The sequence below is a fragment of the Tasmannia lanceolata genome, unplaced genomic scaffold, assembly GCF_043159265.1.
Source record: "Tasmannia lanceolata isolate RefF3 unplaced genomic scaffold, GAP_Taslan_0.1 ptg000003l, whole genome shotgun sequence".
Classification (NCBI taxonomy): Eukaryota; Viridiplantae; Streptophyta; class Magnoliopsida; order Canellales; family Winteraceae; genus Tasmannia; species Tasmannia lanceolata.
Window position 1 is genome coordinate 62,160,829 of NW_027518680.1, and position 18,680 is coordinate 62,179,508.

General features: G+C 39.0%; 1 protein-coding gene across 1 annotated transcript; it reads left to right on the top strand.

The window, feature by feature from the left end:
* Positions 1–557: 557 nt before the first annotated feature.
* LOC143870003 (uncharacterized) lies at positions 558–18,159 on the top strand. Its single transcript, XM_077376531.1, has 3 exons — positions 558–1,538; positions 14,924–17,542; positions 17,711–18,159. Exons 1-3 carry the CDS (start codon positions 770–772, stop codon positions 18,157–18,159), a joined length of 3,837 nt encoding a protein of 1,278 aa, XP_077232646.1. The 5' UTR covers positions 558–769.
* Positions 18,160–18,680: the final 521 nt, after the last annotated feature.

Genomic DNA, 18,680 nt, shown 5'->3' on the forward strand with positions numbered 1-18,680 from the left:
AATCACAGGTTGGGTTGTGTTTTGAGTCGGGTCGTGTTTGGGTTGAGGAAGTTGAACCCAAGTAGGGTTTGGATTTGGGTTCGGGTTGAGGTTTTGGGTTGATTAGACCCACATCAAAACTTGACGTTTTAAAAAAAAAATTGTTTTACCGTTTTTCTATTTTATTTTTTTAGAACATAAAAACCTAAAGGGGTTAAGATATATATCACCATAACCAGGTCAATCAGGTTCAGGTTTGGTTCTGGTTGAGATATTAATTTTTTCGGGTTAGCCTTAATCAGGTTGAGAGCCAGGTCAGTTCAGTTGGGCTTCAACCTAGCCCAATCCAAGCCGAGTTGCACCCCTAGCCACATGGAGGGGGAGTGTTAGAAGCATAAATGATTGAGTAAAAGTCAAACCGCTCAAGCTTTCGGAGTAACTGGTTGTTTCACAAATTCCCCCTTCACTGAATCAAAATAGGATATCCATTCAAACACCAGATTCTGGCAATCCAATGTCCATTGGAAGCTTGCTGCCAAGTCTGTTGGCGAACTTGCTGCCAAGTATGTTGGAAGCTTCTCAATTTGACCAGCATAGTCGGGTCCAAGTCATCAAGGAGATGGCCATTGACCCCTATCGCCACATTTCCCACGAAACTGGAAACTAAGACCCCCTCTTCTCTCTATTTCTCTCCACCAAAACAACTCCTATTCATAATCCCAGAGCAGTAGTATCGGGTCTCTCTTCCTCTCAGAAAAGATTAGTCCATCTCCTTCTTAATCCATCCGCCATGGGAGAAGGCCGAGGAAGAAGAGGAGTTGGGTTTCTACTCCTGGCCTTTGCCAAAATTCTCACCGTGTCCATGAGCGTTTATGGCCAAAGCGAAGACGACGTTCGTTGCCTTCAAGGCCTAAAAGCCTCACTTCAAGACCCCCTCCACAAACTAGACCCCACATGGAACTTCTCTAACACCTCCTCTAATTTCATCTGCCAATTCTCCGGCGTCAGCTGCTGGAACCTGCAAGAAAACCGCATCATAGACCTCCGACTCCCCTCCCTCCAACTCTCCGGCCAAATCCCCTCCTCCCTCCAATTCTGCCTCAGCCTCGTTACCCTAGATCTCTCTAGCAACTCCCTTTCCGGCCAAATCCCACCCTCCCTATGCACCTGGGTCCCTTATCTCACCACCATCAACCTCTCCCACAACCAATTCTCCGGCCAAATCCCCTCCAGTCTCTCCAATTGCAAGTTCCTCAACACCCTCCTTCTAAATGACAACATGCTCTCTGGTACTATCCCTACTGAGCTCTCTACTCTCCAACGTCTAATAATGATCTCCGTCTCTGATAATCGGCTCTCAGGCGCAATCCCTCTCTCATTCTCGTCATTCAATAGTTCTGATTTTGAAGGAAATGATGATCTTTGTGGTCTCCCTCTCCAATCGGGTTGCGGTCGGCACCACCGCCGGCTCATCATCATCGTCGTCACCGGTGTCATTAGCGGTGTGGCCTCTCTCCTTCTGAGTTTTGGGATTTTGTGTTGGTGCTTCTCCCGCTCCGGTCGCCGTTGACACCGTTGTATTCTGCAGTATTTATAGAATGGGACCAACTCGTCTTCTCTTTATTCTGCAGTAGAGAGCAGCCACTTCATAGGAATAAGACAAAATCTGCTAAAAAGTGAGCCTGTGTGGCTGTTTTCTATTGCAAAAGTGAGCTACAAAATGCAAATCCCATATTTTTATATAGGCTGCTGATATTGCCACTACAATGTTTATAGAGTGGGACTAACTCACCTTGTCTTTATCTAACTGCACTGGGCGGGTTCACAAACTCATTCCTCAGCATTCTTCATCCAACTCTGCCAGCTTCTCATATATCTCCTGCTCCCTATTTGGGTGAGAAACATCTCCTGCAACAGAAATTTGCCTTTGTCTCCAATCTCAGTCCAGCTGCACCCAACTTCCTTCTTTAACCCTCTATCTTTCATCAATCTCCTCCCTCTTACTGCGTCATCCCACATACCAAAGGCAGCATATAGATTGGAAAGACAAATGGTGAGTACTGAGTAGTCTCATCTTCAATTTCTAACTCAAGAATCCTTGTTGCAGCATGCACACCAAGTTCTAGTTGCTTATGTGCATGAAACGCCCTCCATTTAAAAAAAAAATAATAATTATCCATTTAAAAAAAAATGTGCATGAAACGCCCCGAGTAAGACCCTCCACAAGCTCAAGCAAAAATTCTGCTCAGTCCCAAGGAGACCAATGCCAATCTCCACCAACCTTTCAGCTCTTCCAAACTAAATGTGATAATTTAATTTTGGGAGAAGTCTCAATCTTCACTTTCCATTGTAGTAGTATATATACAATCAATTAAGTAACCACTCCCATGACATAAGGGAGAGATATACAAGAGATTAAATCTATAGGATACAATAGATAAAGATACAATCTAAAAGATATGACAGAATAGGTAACTGAGTCCTTGATACAGGGAAGAGATAAATGATGTATAAAGGTAGCTATTGTTGTGTAGGACCCACACGGTTTTGCAATCTTCCGAGTGTCTCCAATACTCCCCTCAAGTTGGAGAGTGCAAATTTTGGACGCCCAACTTGCCAATAATAGACCGAAATTTGTCGCGGCCCAATGGTTTGGTGAAAGGGATTTGCTAAGGTCCATCGCAAAAGGCTTTTTGCTGTTGTCAGGCCAGCCACCTCGTGAATGGAGACAACAGTTGTTGTCTCCATTCACGAGGTGGCTGGCCTGACGTGCGACAGACCAGCCTCTAGCAATTTCCTACATCAGCAAGTTGCGAATGAGAAGTTATGTAGCCGGTTAAAAGTTAAAAAAAAAGAGGAAAAAGTGGACCCCCCTATTTATTTACCTTCGTCTTCACAGTTCAAATTTCTACACAGAGAAATAGCGTAATAATGTTCAATGGGGATGGGAGGTGCTTCAGCTGACTTTCCCCCTTCCACAAAAAACTGCAAGGAGAAGTTTAGCTTCTCAGATTCATCAAAAGGGTAAGCTTTCTCCACTCTCACCTGCTCTTCCTACACTATCTGAGTCTCACTATCATGATCTGACATTATGCAAAATGAGAAACCGCATTCGGATATCTGGAGCCGTACCCACTGGGAAAGTTTTGCCAAGAAGCAGTGTAAATCAAGGTCTGAAGAAGCAGTGTAAATCTGTTGGATTTTTTAAGGATGAAAACCCACTAAAATTACGAAGCAAATAAATATGTGAATTTTAAAAACCAAACAATCAAGAGAGCAATCTCACAAAATAACACTAAAGATTTACGTAGAAAATCCTCCTACGAAGAGGGAAAAACCACAGGGCGAATCTGATAAAAATATCGACTAATCAAAATAGGAAATAAAATGTCACTCTCAAGTTAACTTGATAAAATAAAGAAATTATAGAGATACAAGGTTACCTAAGTGGGAAAGACAAATCCCACTTTCTCACACAAATACCCACTTCAATCTTCAAGTCGAAGAAACTCAAATCCTTGGGAAGTCTCCGTGCAACGCAACGAGAGGATTCAATGGCGAGGTGAAAACTGTTCATCTGATAACAGCCTACCCAGCGACCCAATTTCTTCTACCGGGATCGGAGCTCTCTCCCACAGACCGTAATGATTCCACCCTTGCTATCGTTGTCTCTCAGATTCAATTGCTCTATTTGGGAATACACCTTAGCTTTCCTGCAATTTTTGAAATTGCGTGTCTGGGAACGAGCAGAAAGATGGGTTTCATAAGTTCTATTAACTTCTTAACTGTGGAGGAACCTTGCAATTTATTTGCTAACGAACAAGCTCATATGCTTCCACGGTATATTTATCACCGCCCAAATCGAAAATGTCCAATATTTGTGGGGGCGTTAAAAGGGGATGAATGCCAACTAGAAGGGGGTGAATTTATCACCGCCCAAATCGAAAATGTCCAATATTCAATTTATGGGCAGATGAAAGGGTGGTTCCCACTGGTTAATTCCTAGCCATTGATCTCTTTTGGATCAATAATCAATTGAATCGACTCTTAAGGCGAAAATCAATGGTTAATCTTATTGGAAAGACAACGGACATAATGCAACCCATAAGATGAACAGTCATGGTCACTCCTCCTGCATCCCATGGCAGCTTGAGAATCTTAAAGATCGAATAATAGTAGCCGGATCGATGGACTAAAAGAGGAATGGGCAACAATTAGGATAATAATTAAGGGACGAGAGAGAGAGAGAGAGTTGTGGTTTTGAGTATAGTTTTATAAAGTTGTACTTTATGTGTCAATGGGCATTGATAATGCACCGGTTGTCACAGGTATCCTCATAGCTATAGGATGTTGTGGCCCTCCAAAACTAATCGAAGACCGTTTTATAATTGTATCAACAGTATATATACTGAGTATATGACCAAACCTTATGTCATATCATTTGATTCACTTTATGGGGTATAATCAAATACAGATATAAGCATTCCAAAAATAACATAAACACCCAAAATCATTTCAATTGGTGTTCCTTAAGGGTCTGTTCAGTTGCGTTTATTTTGAGGAAAGGAAACGGAAACGGGCTCTTTTTTCCTCGGAAAGCGCTAAAATGGTCATTTAGTTGACGGGATAAGGAAAGCGCCAATCCGAAGTGGAATCCGCCGAATCCCACGTGGCAACTCACTTTCCGCCCTTTACAATCCGTAAAAAATAGTCGGATTTGTCACGGATTCTCGCTAGGGAAAGCGGAAAAAAGCAAGTCGCGTCCTCTTTTTTGGGTTTTGAGAATACGAAGCCCTAAACCCACATATCTTCGTCATCATCTTTGGTCTGTGGAGAGCAAAACTGCTGCCATCTTCTCCAATGCGGTGGTTTTCCGATCTCCACTCCACTTTTCTCTAGAGGTAAGCTTCTTACCTCGTCCCTCTCTCCTCTTTCCTTATTTTATTTTTTATTTTTTTTGTTTTATTGGTGTTTTATCGCCATTTTTAGGAGTTTTTTCATCAGTTTCAGATGGGAAAGAAGAATGGGTTTCTTACACATTTTAATGGGGATTTATCACCATTTTTTAGGGGTTTTCAGTTTCAGATATTGGCAACTACCTGAAACTCTTTTTCAGAAAATGCACATTTGAATCTTTTTCTATTAATTCTTTCTCTGCCATTGCAAAAACCCCTAATCTAGGGATTTCACTCATCACCCATGTTTAACCCCTCGAAATACCTTCCTTTTCAAAAATTTTAGATACTTCTTGGAATATGTTGTTCTGTCAAAGAATGTTAAGATATTGCAATATTTTGTAAATATCTGGGCAATTTCTTTTTTAACCAGGTGACCTTATACCTATAATTTTGGGTGCATTGCTCGAAGCCTAGACAGTGGCCCTTGACAAAGCTAGTAAGCGAAGCAGTATGTAGGTTGTTCTGTTTTGTTTATGGGTTGTTCTGTTTTAGATGCATGTTCTCCTTTTGATACTTGTAGTTTGTCTCTGTGCTTTATCTCATTGGATTTAGTTTACCATGAATGGTTGGAAGAGTTGGTTTCTTTCATTTCTCTCCTTTTTGTTTACTCTATCCAGGAATAGAGAATTTTCTCAATTTTATGTAGGCTGCTGTTTGGAGAAGGGGTTGAAGATAGGGAATTAGGCACTTGTGTCTGTCATCTATGTTTTCAAAATGGGCTGCTGTTTGGAGAAGGGGTTAGCAATTGTTCCTTCTTTGAAGACCTGGAAAGAAGAAAAAAAAGCATGTGCACAAATTGATATGTACGTGAAATACAGATGTTCATGGAATGATACTCCTAATTAAATGATTAATACATGCACATTCAGCTGTAAGGTGTCTCTTCACGTTAGTTTGAAGTAGGAAACTCATAAATAAGATCCCAATGATTTGAGATTATCTGGTTGAATTTCAATCCGATCGTCAACCTTTCCAAAACCTTAATTTTTTCAACAAAGAAGTCAAGAACCACCACCTCGTAGCAGACTTGGTCTTGGTGGCTGTTCTCTCCCCAAAATATGAGCTGGGAAATCGCTTTCTACGAAATTGCCTGGCAACTGCCTATATTGCATAACAAGCCCTTACATATTTAGAGGAATGCTACACTCAAGGGTGCCTTTGCAGAAATCAGGTGAATGGGCGCCCCTATTGGCTGCATGTCATCAAAGTGCAAAAATAATGGCTGCAAAGTCAAAGAGTGACGTGTTTTTGCAAGGGCACCCGAGTTTAGCATTCTACTTGTTTAAATATGTGCAAATATTTTACAAATGCCAACAAAACTCCCTCTCCGGCCCTTCTCACAACTGACCCCACAAATATTCCATGGAATATTTTTCCAACATTTCCAAACATGGCCTTTTTGTTCCCAATAAGTACCTTGATTTCTTAATTATTAATGTTTGCTTGCCCATATTTTTACCTGAAAAAATATAAATTAACTCCGTATAATTTCTCATAAGAAAATGATATTAAAACCACTTCTGTGATGTTTCTTTTCCGTTTCCTGGCAACTGAACGCGCGCTCTTACTACTTTCTTAGCAGTTTCTTTTCCTTTCCGTTTCCTTCTGCCACGTCATTTCCTTTTCCTTTCCGTTTCCTTGCTGCAACTGAACAGGCTATAAGAGTCCACTTTTGCAATGTTATCAAACGGAGTGCCATATTGCTTTACCAAAAATCAGATAGAGTAGGTTTCTAAAACACTTTATTTCCCTTTTCAGAGTAACTGTTAACATGCAAGCTTATGCTATAAGTTTGCATTCAAAATAAACACATGCCATATGTATGTGAGCTTGGGCATGCATATAAGGGAAAACATGTTTGTAATATCTTTCCTATTCAAATAAACCGGTAGGGGTCCCGCCAAACCCCAGCTTACCTATCAAAAAAAGAAGGAAAACATGCATATATCATATGCAAAGTCACAATAATTGAGATTAGAAAACTAGTTTCAATAAACCCACATCCCAAAAAACAAGGTAAAGTTATTGTAATCGAGAAAATTTCTGTGGGTCAAGTAATTAGAGCCAAAGTTCTAGGTAAGTTTTGTGATCTGCAAAGAGAAACAGTAATTGAATTTAGGTCGGGTGCAAATATCAACCCAGATGAGCTCCAAATAATGAACTCTTTATCTTTTAGTCTGGGTGTCATTATCAACTAGTGGGGTGTAGTGACTCCTGCTCATGGAAGTCGCCATACTTTCCTGACTTTTGTTTTCAACCACAACTTATAAACCGTATCCTTCCGAGATAGTATGGTGGTATCTAGCCTTACTTATCGGGTGGCCCACGGGCTAGCATTTGACTAACTACTGTAGGTGGACTACTACCTATACTTTTACCCTGGATATCCCTAGACCTGGCAAAAAGTGACCCGGACCCGCGGGTCCACCCGACCCGTCCGTAAATTACGGGTCCGGGTCACCAATCAGTGACCCGTTTGAAATTGACCTGCGAGTCCACCCGGCCCATCAAAATTGGGCCGGGCCGGGTGGACCCACGGGTGCCCGTATAGAAGTGCAAAAGGAAAGGTTTTATCACCTGTTGGCCTTTTTTTCCGTAATTGTCATAACTTTTAGTTTTTCTTGGATCAATTACCAATGGGGAACAAAATTTTGGTGGAATTATCAATAGGACCCATGCTTTTCAGAAATTATCAACGAGTTACAAAAGAGGTATTGTCATTAAAAGCTGGACGAAAATGCTCTTTTCTTAAGCACCACGTTTTTCTTTTCCACTTTTCCCTCTTCTCTCTTCTTTCCCTTTTTTATTTTCAACTTTGTTTTTTTACCTTACCAGTCATCTTCTTCATCATTTAGCCACCATTGGAGGCGGGAAAACTCGAAAATTTGAAACGTGAGTTCATTTCCATTAATCTCTCAATATCTAGGTTTTGTTTTTCATTGGTTTTAGCGTTTTGCATTTCTCCTTCTCCCTTTCAATGGAGGATGAGGAAGATGAATCGTAGGGTGGAAAGAAAAAATGTGAAAATGAACGAGTGAAAAAAAAACAGGAAGTAAAAACGTGTTCATAAGGGACTTGATAAGCCCATTCGGAATTTGGTAACCCCATTTTGATACTGGATAACCCCAACCCCAGAGACTTGAAAAACCCCTTCCAAAACTCCAGTACCCTTAGGCAATTTTAAGGGACTTGATAAGCCCATTCGTAAATTGGTAACCCCATTTTGATACTAGATAACCCCAATTCCAAATACTTGAAAACCCCCTTCCAAAACTCTAGTACCCTCCGCCAATTTTCAGGGACTTGATAAGCCTATTCGGAAATTGGTAACCCCATTTTGATACTTGATAACCCCAATTCCAGAGACTTGAAAACCCCCTTCCAAAACTCCAGTACGCTCGGCCAATTTTCAAGGACTTGATAAGCTCATTCAGAAATTGGTAACCCCATTTTTGATACTAGATAATTCCAATCCCAGAGACTTGAAAACCCCCTTCCAAAACTCTAGTACCCTTGGTCAATTTTCAGGGACTTGATCACCTCATTCGGAAATTGGTAACCCCATTTTTAATACTATATAACCCCAATCCTAGAGACTTGAAAACCCCCTTCCAAAACTCCAGTACCCTCGGCAAATTTTCAAGCACTTGATAAGCCCATTCAAAAATTAGTAACCCTACTTTTAAGAGTTACTAACCCCCTTCCAGAGAGTTGATAAACCCCTTCTGCTATAAAACCCCATGCCTATAGCAACTCTTCTAATGACATTACAATTCTGCTCATGATAGAAATAACAAAAGAAATGGATGTTGTTTTCATTAGGTGCTTCATGTATTACATCCCAATTTGTGTATTACAAAAAAAAAATTTAAGTAAATAAAAAAATGTGTAGCTATCCATTCATATATTACATCAACTTTTTCTTATACAACCACTTGTCTTCTAAAAAAGTGAGTGAAGCCATCCATGCATTATCTTTAGAACCCACCCTAAAATACAAATCGCTTAAACCCTAAACAAGATAAATTAGAAATAGAGGAATGAAAAATAGTGCAAACCCTAAAAAAAAAGAAAAATAAAACCTAAATACAAAGAGATAGATGGTAAGAACTCAACATTTAAGTTTTCAAGATTTGCCAGCAACAATGGTGGCTGAACAAGGAGAAAGATGACTAGTAGGGTAAAAAATAAAAAAAGGTGATAATGAAAAAGTAAAAGAAGAGGGAAGAAGGAAAAAACAAGGTCAAAACGTGTTGGAAGTGCCAAAGGGCATTTTCGTCCAGCTTTTACTGACAATACCTCTTTTGTCCCTTGTTGATAATTTTTGAAAAGCATGGGTCCTGTTGATAATTTTGCCTAATGTTTGTCCCCTATTGGTAATTGTTCTATTTTTCTATGTATTTTTTTCTGTAATTGTCATAACTTTTGCTTTTTCTATGTATTTTTTTTCTGTAATTGTCATATTTTAGAATATTCTTTCGTTTTTTTTTTTTTGTAGTTTTTCTACTTTGCTTCCATTTTCCCTTAATTTCTCATTTAAAACTTAGTACCCATGATTATTATTTATTGCTAGCCACGTTTTCACAAATCCTACTTCTGCCAATCTCTGCAGTTTGCACCATGCGATAATAAGACAAATCTCTCAAACCGTCAACATAAATGGTTAGCAAAGGTGGTTAGCAAATCCCTAGACAAATTAAAAAAAATCTTAAAAAATATGTCAAAAATCCGGGTGACCTGCGGGTCGACCCGGCACGTATGGACCTGGTGCGGGTCCAAGCTTAGTGACCTGGAAAATTTTCCGGGTCATTTTGACCAGGCCCGTTTGACCCAGACCCGTACAGGCCGGGTCAAATCCTGCCCAGCCTGCCCGTTTGCCAGATATCCCTACCAAAATATGGGAAAAGTCTTATACGCCCCCTTTTTTTTTAAAACTATCTAACAGCCTTTACACATCAACCATGACAGACATCATTATGACCAATATTATGAAAGCGAAATGTTATCAGCACTACTGTATTTTGATGATTGCACTCCTCACTTTATTAAAAGTACGGTATGGCCCTCACCATAGGATGATCCAAACCGTCCATTAGATGTGCCACAGCCTAAATAGGATGTACCTCAAAAATCATTTCCATAGGTTGATCCTAACCCTCCAATTTGAATGTTAGAGGGTTCATCCTAACCCTCTATAGATCAGAGAGGTAGAATCAACCTATGGAAATAATTTTTGAGGCACAACCTATTTAGGCTGTGGCCCATCTAAATGGACGATTTGGATCATCCTATGGCGTGGGCCATACCGTACTTTTAAAAAAGTGAGGTGTTCGATCATCAAAATACAGTAGTGCTGATAACACTTCCCTTACTAAAATAGTTACCTATTTTGAGAAGGAAAAATTTTCTTAGAAACACAAGGTGCTCATGGATCTACTAAAAACGGTTTGGGTGTCCTTTCCTTTTTTTCCTAATATGGCAAAACCAGATGAAAGATATTCATCAGTTTCCTCTCACAAAGAGACCTTAGCAGTGTGGGAAACCAAGAGACTTAATCGGCTAACTTAGAGACCTTATCTGTTTGGGAAAGCCGCCTAGCATGAAACATGTTATACCCAGTCGGTCTCATGGCCACATGGGTCCTTTGATATGCCAATGGCATGCATGGGGCGCCGCTGCCAACAATCGATCACAAAACGGCCTCGGCTGAATCTAGTATTTCCAAAACACTTGCGATTTATCTCTTAGACTCCCTAGTGAATAGAATACAAGGTAGATAGTGGGAAATAGAAAAGCCAACGTTTTCTCTTAAAGTGGGTCCCACCAATGTGGGCTACACCATAAAACGCCACCAGTGATACAATTTCCCCATACATAATATGGCCAAACATAAGTTATCTACTCCAGGGAGTAGATAAGTTATCTACTCCAAGGAGTACCTACTCTTTTCTCTTTTAATTAATCTTTGAAAGCATAAAAAAAGAACGATTCAAATCCTACTTGTTTTGATAATGATATCAAATATTTGTTATGCCTTATATATAATGTTATAAACAATAAGAATTATTTAAATCTTTGAAAGATTCAAATCCTACTTGTTTTGATAATGATATCAAATATTTGTTATGCCTTATATATAATGTTATCAACAATAAGAATCATTTAATTCTTTGAAAGATTCAAATCCTACTTCTTTTGATAATGATATAAAATATTTGTTATGGCTTACATATAATGTGGCCAAACATAAGAATCATTTAAAGGGATTTGCTGGTGAATTTGGTGGAAAGGCATTTGATGGCTTACCTTTTCATTAGAGAACCGCCACATAGGCTCACTATTCACAAGAATTTGTCTTATTCATTTTATTCATCTGAGTTGGCTGTTCTCTCGTGCAAAAGTCCGTTGTGAAATATCTTTATGCAATAATTTCCTAGCAAATCCCCAGTAACAAATATATGGTCACAGCATGTTCTTCAACAAATTAAATCGTTTCTTTCGCTCTCTTTCATGAAATATAGGAAAAATCTCTGCATCCATTCCACCGGGCTCCCTCATCTGCACGGCAGCTAAGTCAAGTAAACGTGGCCGGGCACACTTAAAATATTTGTTATGCCTTATATATAATGTGGCCAAACATAAGAATTGTTTAAAGGGATTTGCTGATGAATTTAGCGGAAAGGCATTCGATGGCTTACCTTTGCATTAGAGAACATCCACATAGGCTCACTATTTGCAAGAATTTGTCTTATTCATTTAATCCATCTGAGTTGGCTGTTCTCTCATGCAAAAGTCCGTTGCGAAATACCTTTACACAATAATTTCCTAGCAAAACCCCAGTAATAAATATATGGTCACAGCGTGTTCCTCAACAAATTAGATCATTTTTTTCGCTCTCTTTCATGAAATCTAGAAAATTTCTACATCCATTCCACGGGGCTCCCTCATCTGCACGGCAGCTAAGTCTAAGTAAATGTCATCGGGCACACTTAAATTAACAACTATGAGAGGGCTTATGACGATGGTAACGGTCCATTTGATGGAAGTTAAATGCCTATCTAGGTAATTTTGGTGTTTTTAGAAAGGTTTTTCGATTACCTATCTAAGGAGTCCAAGATTATGCGATTTGGACTTGATTTGGCTAAGTTATAGGCAGTTTTAGGATATGGTAAGTGTCTATTACGGGATTACTATTTTAGGTAAGTTTTAGTCAAGTTTTAGGGTTTATTAGATAGACGGCTACGAATAGTTGCTTAAGCCTTAAGTTAGATTTTAGGGTTTATTTTATTACAAATAGATGTTATGAAAGTAATGTAATGGACTTTGATTATTGAATGAAATTTGCCTTCAGGCTTTTGAGTTCTTTTGAGAACTATGGAAGAATATTTCATCTATTTTTTTATCAATTTATATTGATCTGTTTTTATTATATCTTATGTTGAAGCCTAAAATGAATATTTATGAATTCAAGTCAGTTCAAGATCGTGACATAACATCTCTTCGTCTTGGGGACTATGAAACAAGTTTTTATCCTCAAAAGTTTCAGTTGATGAACATTCTTCGATACTTCAAAACTTGAGGACGTGTTTTCTTGAACCAGGGATGTTTTGGCAAACTTCAAGATCGTGTGGATGGTTCGTTTCCAATGCTTAAGAGAATTGGGGACAATGCATTCAAGATTAAATTACTCAGTGATTACGGTGTTTCCACTACTTTCAATGTTTATGATCTTATTCCAAATCATGAAAGTGACTCCTTCAACTCAGGGACGAGTTAATGTTAAACCAAGGGAGATTGATACAGGTGGATACCCGCTACAATGTTTGCTGCCCGATTTTCGAGGCAATTTTTGGACTACTAGATGAACGAATTTGGAAAAATGGTAAACTATGAAGTTTTATCCCTTTGAAAGATGTTTACAATGAGTATAGGGATGCAAAATTTGAACAAGTAGTTAGTGAGATATGACTGTTTTAGTCGACAGTGTTAGTAAGTTCCTAGGCAGATTAATGTGTTTGTGAGTTACTAAGTTATTTATGAGTTTACAAGTCCCTAAACTAGTTAGTGGGCTAGGTTGTATGTTTTTCTCTTGTATTCCTCAATTAAAAGTGCACCATACATCTGTAATGGCAATTTTGTTAAAGAAGAGAATCTTTTCTAATATTTTGACAAGAATTCTACTTCTTGTTTTTCCTCCACAACCCTAAGGACTGCGTTCGTCGATCCAAACTGTATCACCTTTAGTTTGACTGCCTTGTGAATAAGGAATTTAACAATTCGTCTAGTGTAGAGAGAATAAATTCAAAAAAAAAAAAAAAAAACCAAAACAAAACACTACGAGAGAATACCTTCTTCGAGGCAATGTCCATTGATGTCTTTGCTGTACACAATCGAATTGTAGGGAGAAAAAGTAGAGGGAAGAACAGATCTAAGCTATTGGATCAAATGACAAAGGTATTGTTGAGAAAGAGATGGCTTTTACCAACTGAAATGAAACATTTGATTGATGTAATAGGAGAAAGCTTTTCCATTCCTTAGCTAGAATATATGTGGCTATAAAAGAGTGATTAAGTGGAACAAAATTAGCCAGGAGGTAGAATTCTTGATGGGCGAACAACCAGAGCTTATTACTCACTACATCAAATAATTTTCAATAGTCTCCGCTTCTTTCGACATAGAATGGGCGAGAAACAAATTTTAGACCCATTTTCAACTTAAAAATGGGTGTAAAATTTGTTTTACACACATTTTATGTTGAAAGAAACATAACATTAATGAAAGATGTGAATCTATTCGAAAGAAAAACAAACGCATGTCCGTTGAAATAGGCCTTGCTATCTGCTCCAGTAACAAATCATTGGTTTAATTGGATAAGTGAATAAAATTGATAGACCTTTCTCTTCCTGTCAAGACGATAAGAAGAATAAACATCCCAGTTGACAGAGCCTAATGGGAAGTGATATATCCGCCCTTTTGATTACTTGGGACACTCAGCAGAAGGGTACATGGCAATCAGCCCCACATCAGCTCCTCTGCAGTCATTGATACACTGCTGCTGGGTGTCCCACGTAATCAAAAGGTGTGGATATGTCACTTCCTGAGACTAATTCAATTTCTTTTGCTCCGTAGCAGCGATATTCATGGGCCGGTACGTCTTATACAAATAATATTCACAACAACTAGAAGGTTTTGGACAGTAAAAATAGGTTCAAAAGAAATGGAACCCTAGGAAAATTACTGTAATACAGTGAATATTAATAGCTATGACAAGTGGAGCTTCCTCTCTGTTTTGACCATTTAAATGTTTGAAAGCCTAAAAAAAACGATTCCAATCTTAGTTGATTTGATAATCATAGCATATACTTGTTAATGCACTTATAAATAATTTGGTAAAACATTAGAATCGGTAAAAGGGATTTGCCAAGGAATTTCCCATAAAGGCATTCCACAGCTTACTTTTTCATAAGAGAACACCCACATAGGCTCACTATTCACAAGCTTTTGTCCTATTCATTTAATTCATCTGAGGTGGCTGTTCTCTCATGCAAAAGTCAGCTGACGGTGTTGCTTCATGAAATCTAGGAGAATCTCTGCACCCATTGCACAGGGCCCCTCATTCGGACGGCAGCTAAGTCAAGTAAAGCCCGTCCGGCCCACTTAAAATTATCTAATGTGAAGGGGCCCACGTAAATCTTAACAGTCGATTTTTGTATGTGTTTTACGAAATAAAAAATGATCATCGACCCATATTCAGCCAGTTGAAGTACAGTGCAGAGAGAAAATCAAAATGTACCCCCCTCTCTCACTCCCCCCTATAAATGGAAGAGTTTGAAGATGACTCTACATCTTCCACCCAGGCTTGCATTTTTAGAGTTCAAGGGGATTCTCTTCACTTGCCATGGATCTTCCCAATAAAATGAGTTGTGGGCTATTGAGTTCAACATTTCTCTTCCATGTTACCCACCTTTCTCTGCTTTTCTTATCAGTACAATCTGGCACCACAGGAAACGAAACCGATCGACTAGCTTTGCTCGCCTTCAAATATGTACTAACCGATCCTAAGGGTGCCTTGACCTCATGGAACAATTCTCTCCATTTCTGCCAATGGCAGGGAGTCACATGCAGTCGTCGCCATCCGCAAAGGGTCATTGCCTTGAACCTGGCCGATCAAGGTTTAGTTGGACCCATGGCTCCCCACATAACAAATCTCACCTTCCTCAATGAAATTGACCTTACAAACAATCAATTCTACGGTCAAATCCCCCCACACATGAGTCGTCTATCCCATTTGCGTTATCTCAATCTAAGCCTTAATTCATATCAAGGTGAAATACCGGCCAATATAACAGCCCATTGCCCAAAACTCACAGCCATGAATTTAAGTTACAATAATTTTGTTGGCGGAGTTCCCAACAAGTTCCACTCACTCTCTCGGCTTGCTTTCTTAAACCTTATACATAATAACCTCACAGGAAAAATCCCACCTACGCTTGGGAACCTTTCATCACTTATCCAGTTAGAGCTAACATTGAATAGTCTGGAAGGAAGCATCCCATATGAGCTTGGACAACTAGCAGCCTTGGAATATCTTGAACTCGGAGCGATTAATTTGTCTGGTATGATTCCTCCCTCGCTTTACAATCTCTCATCTCTAGTTATATTCATTGTGGCGGATAACCATTTGCATGGAAGCCTTCCACCCGACCTGGGCCTCTCTCTTCCTAATTTACAAGCGCTTCTCATGGATGTAAACCTATTCACAGGAGCCATTCCACTTTCATTATCTAATGCGTCACGACTTTCATATCTTGATTTTGGTACCAATAGCTTTAGTGGATTATTGCCTACGAATTTGGGAAGCCTTCAAGATCTCTATTATCTTAGCTTCGGACATAATCAGCTAGGAAGCAGAGGCAAATCCAACGACATGATTTTTCTCACTTCCTTAACCAATTGTACTAGTTTACGAGTACTACAACTGGCAGTCAATTACTTAAGTGGTGCACTGCCCAACTCTATAGCTAATCTCTCAACTCAACTGACATACCTGACATTAGGAAGCAACCAGATATTTGGGAGCATCCCTTCAGGTATTGAAAATCTCTCAGGATTAACGGCAGTGGGCATGGAGATGAATTTTCTCACAGGTACTATTCCTGTTGTACTTGGAAAGCTTAACAGGCTGCAAGTATTGACCTTGCACACAAATGGATTGTTCGGCCAAATTCCATCTTCCCTTGGCAACATAACTCATTTGTTAAGACTCGATTTATCTGAAAATAAATTACAAGGAAGCATTCCATCAAGTCTTGGAAATTGTGGATATTTGAATGAATTAACCCTTCATCAAAATAAGCTTAGTGGTATCATACCCACACAAATTCTTAGGCTTTCCTCTCTATCGATATACCTTGACTTATCCCATAATTCTTTCACAGGGTCCCTTGCATCAGAAGTTGGAAGCTTGACACAACTTGGGGGATTGAATATCTCATACAATAATTTATCAGGAGAAATTCCCAGCACGTTAGGCAACTGTCTGAGTTTGGAATACCTTTATATGGAGCATAACCTCTTTCAAGGAACCATTCCTTTATCATTGATCAATTTAAAAGGTATTCAACAGCTAGATCTTTCGCACAATAACTTGTCTGGAAAGATTCCAGAATCCATGGAAAACTTTCTCTTTCTCGAGTATCTAAATTTGTCATTTAATGATCTTGTGGGTGAAGTACCGAAAGAAGGGATTTTTAGAAATACGAGTGGGATTTCAGTTCAAGGAAACAACAAGCTTTGTGGGGGTATCCTAGAACTACAGTTGCCAGCATGCCCTGCCCAAGTTTATCAGAAACGTGGAATATCTCATTCTCTAAGAGTAATAATTTCAATAGTCGGTTTGGTTGTATTCTTTACTATATCATCTTGTTTCTTTGCTACCTTCTATTGGATAAGACACTCGAGAAAGAATCCTTCTGTTACGTCATCTTTGGATGATCGATGTTTAAAGCTTTCTTATGCGGAGCTCCTTAGAGCAACCAATGGGTTCTCTTTGGAAAATTTGGTTGGTGCTGGAAGTTATGGTGCCGTTTATAAAGGATTTGTAGACCACAATGAAATGGTTGTTGCAGTGAAGGTTCTCCACCTTCAACAACACGGAGCTACGAAGAGCTTCAACGCCGAATGTGAAGCCTTAAGAAACATTCGGCATCGGAATATCATTAAAATCTTAACTTCTTGCTCAAGTATTGATTACCAAGGCAATAATTTCAAAGCTTTGGTTTTTGAGTACATGCCTAATGGGAGTTTAGAGAAGTGGTTGCATCAAAGTAGAGATGGGCAACATCCACTGATGAACTTGACCCTTATACAAAGGCTAAATGTAGCCATTGATGTGGCTTCTGCATTGGATTATCTTCATCACCATGGACAAATACCACTTGTTCATTGTGATTTAAAGCCGAGCAATGTTCTCCTTGATGATGACATGGGTGCCCATGTAGGTGATTTTGGGTTAGCACAGTTTATTTTTGAAGCCACTGCTAATCGTCCTAACAAAAAAAGTAGCTCGATGATGATGAAGGGATCTATTGGATATGTTGCTCCAGGTAAATGGCTTTCTCAAAAAAATTTATTCTTTTTTATTGTCTTATAAAAATTCTGAATTTTTCATTAATTAACTTAATTATGCGATGAAGCTTTAATTTGCAACATCTCATATTTTCACTATAACAAGATCAAAGCTTTGATTTTTATATTCATGTTTAAATGGAAAGAGTATGGTATGGGAGGAAAGGCATCTACACATGGAGACGTGTACAGTTATGGAATCTTGTTGCTAGAGATGTTCACAGGAAAAAGTCCTACCGATAGCATGTTTACGGATGGCCTAAGTCTCTATCAGTTCGTTAAGATGGCTCTACCAGATCGAGTAATGGAGATCACTGACCCACAATTGCTCTCAGAAGAAGTCCCAGTTGTCAACAATACTAACAACGAAAATCATAGCAATATGACACCTAGAATGCATGAATGTATGGTCTCAATGTACAGAATTGGTGTCTCTTGTTGTGCAAAATCGCCAAGACATCGAATGCAGATGGGTGACGTCGTCAGAGAATTGCATGTGATCATAGACTTAAATCTTGGACGTGGCATCTATCGAGATATGCAAACTGGGATGCCAGATTTACATGAGGGTTCATCTTATCTTAGTAATTACTAAGGTGTTTATCGAAGTTGATTAGTTCGAGGAAAAGAATCATTCCAAACATCTCCTTGTACCCTCATCTTGAGATATGTAACTTTCACGATGAAGATGGTTGTGTCCCGCCTTAATGTTGATTTTCACGGTTTCTAATTTCTCTAGGTTGTTTCCCCTACATTGAACTTTTTATTTCCTTTCTTTAACAATGTTATCTTTGTTCATCCAAAAGAGAAAAAAAAGAATTAAAAAGTGGTGGGTGGCTAAAAATTTGATGCCAAGATTCTGCGCACATAATAATAATCATCACTTAAATTATTGGCATGGAACCATATGATGTATATGCATATTATGTAATGAAAATGCTTTCTAGTAAAATTGTTTAGGTTATATAGTTCTTTGAAGCAGGAGATTAAATTACCCACCCACCTTTGTAATATAATTGCTCGTGGGGACTGGTAAACCATGAGTACTTTGGTGGCTGATTACTTTACATTATTAACAATATTAGTGGATGGATTGGAAGAACCCAAAAATGGATA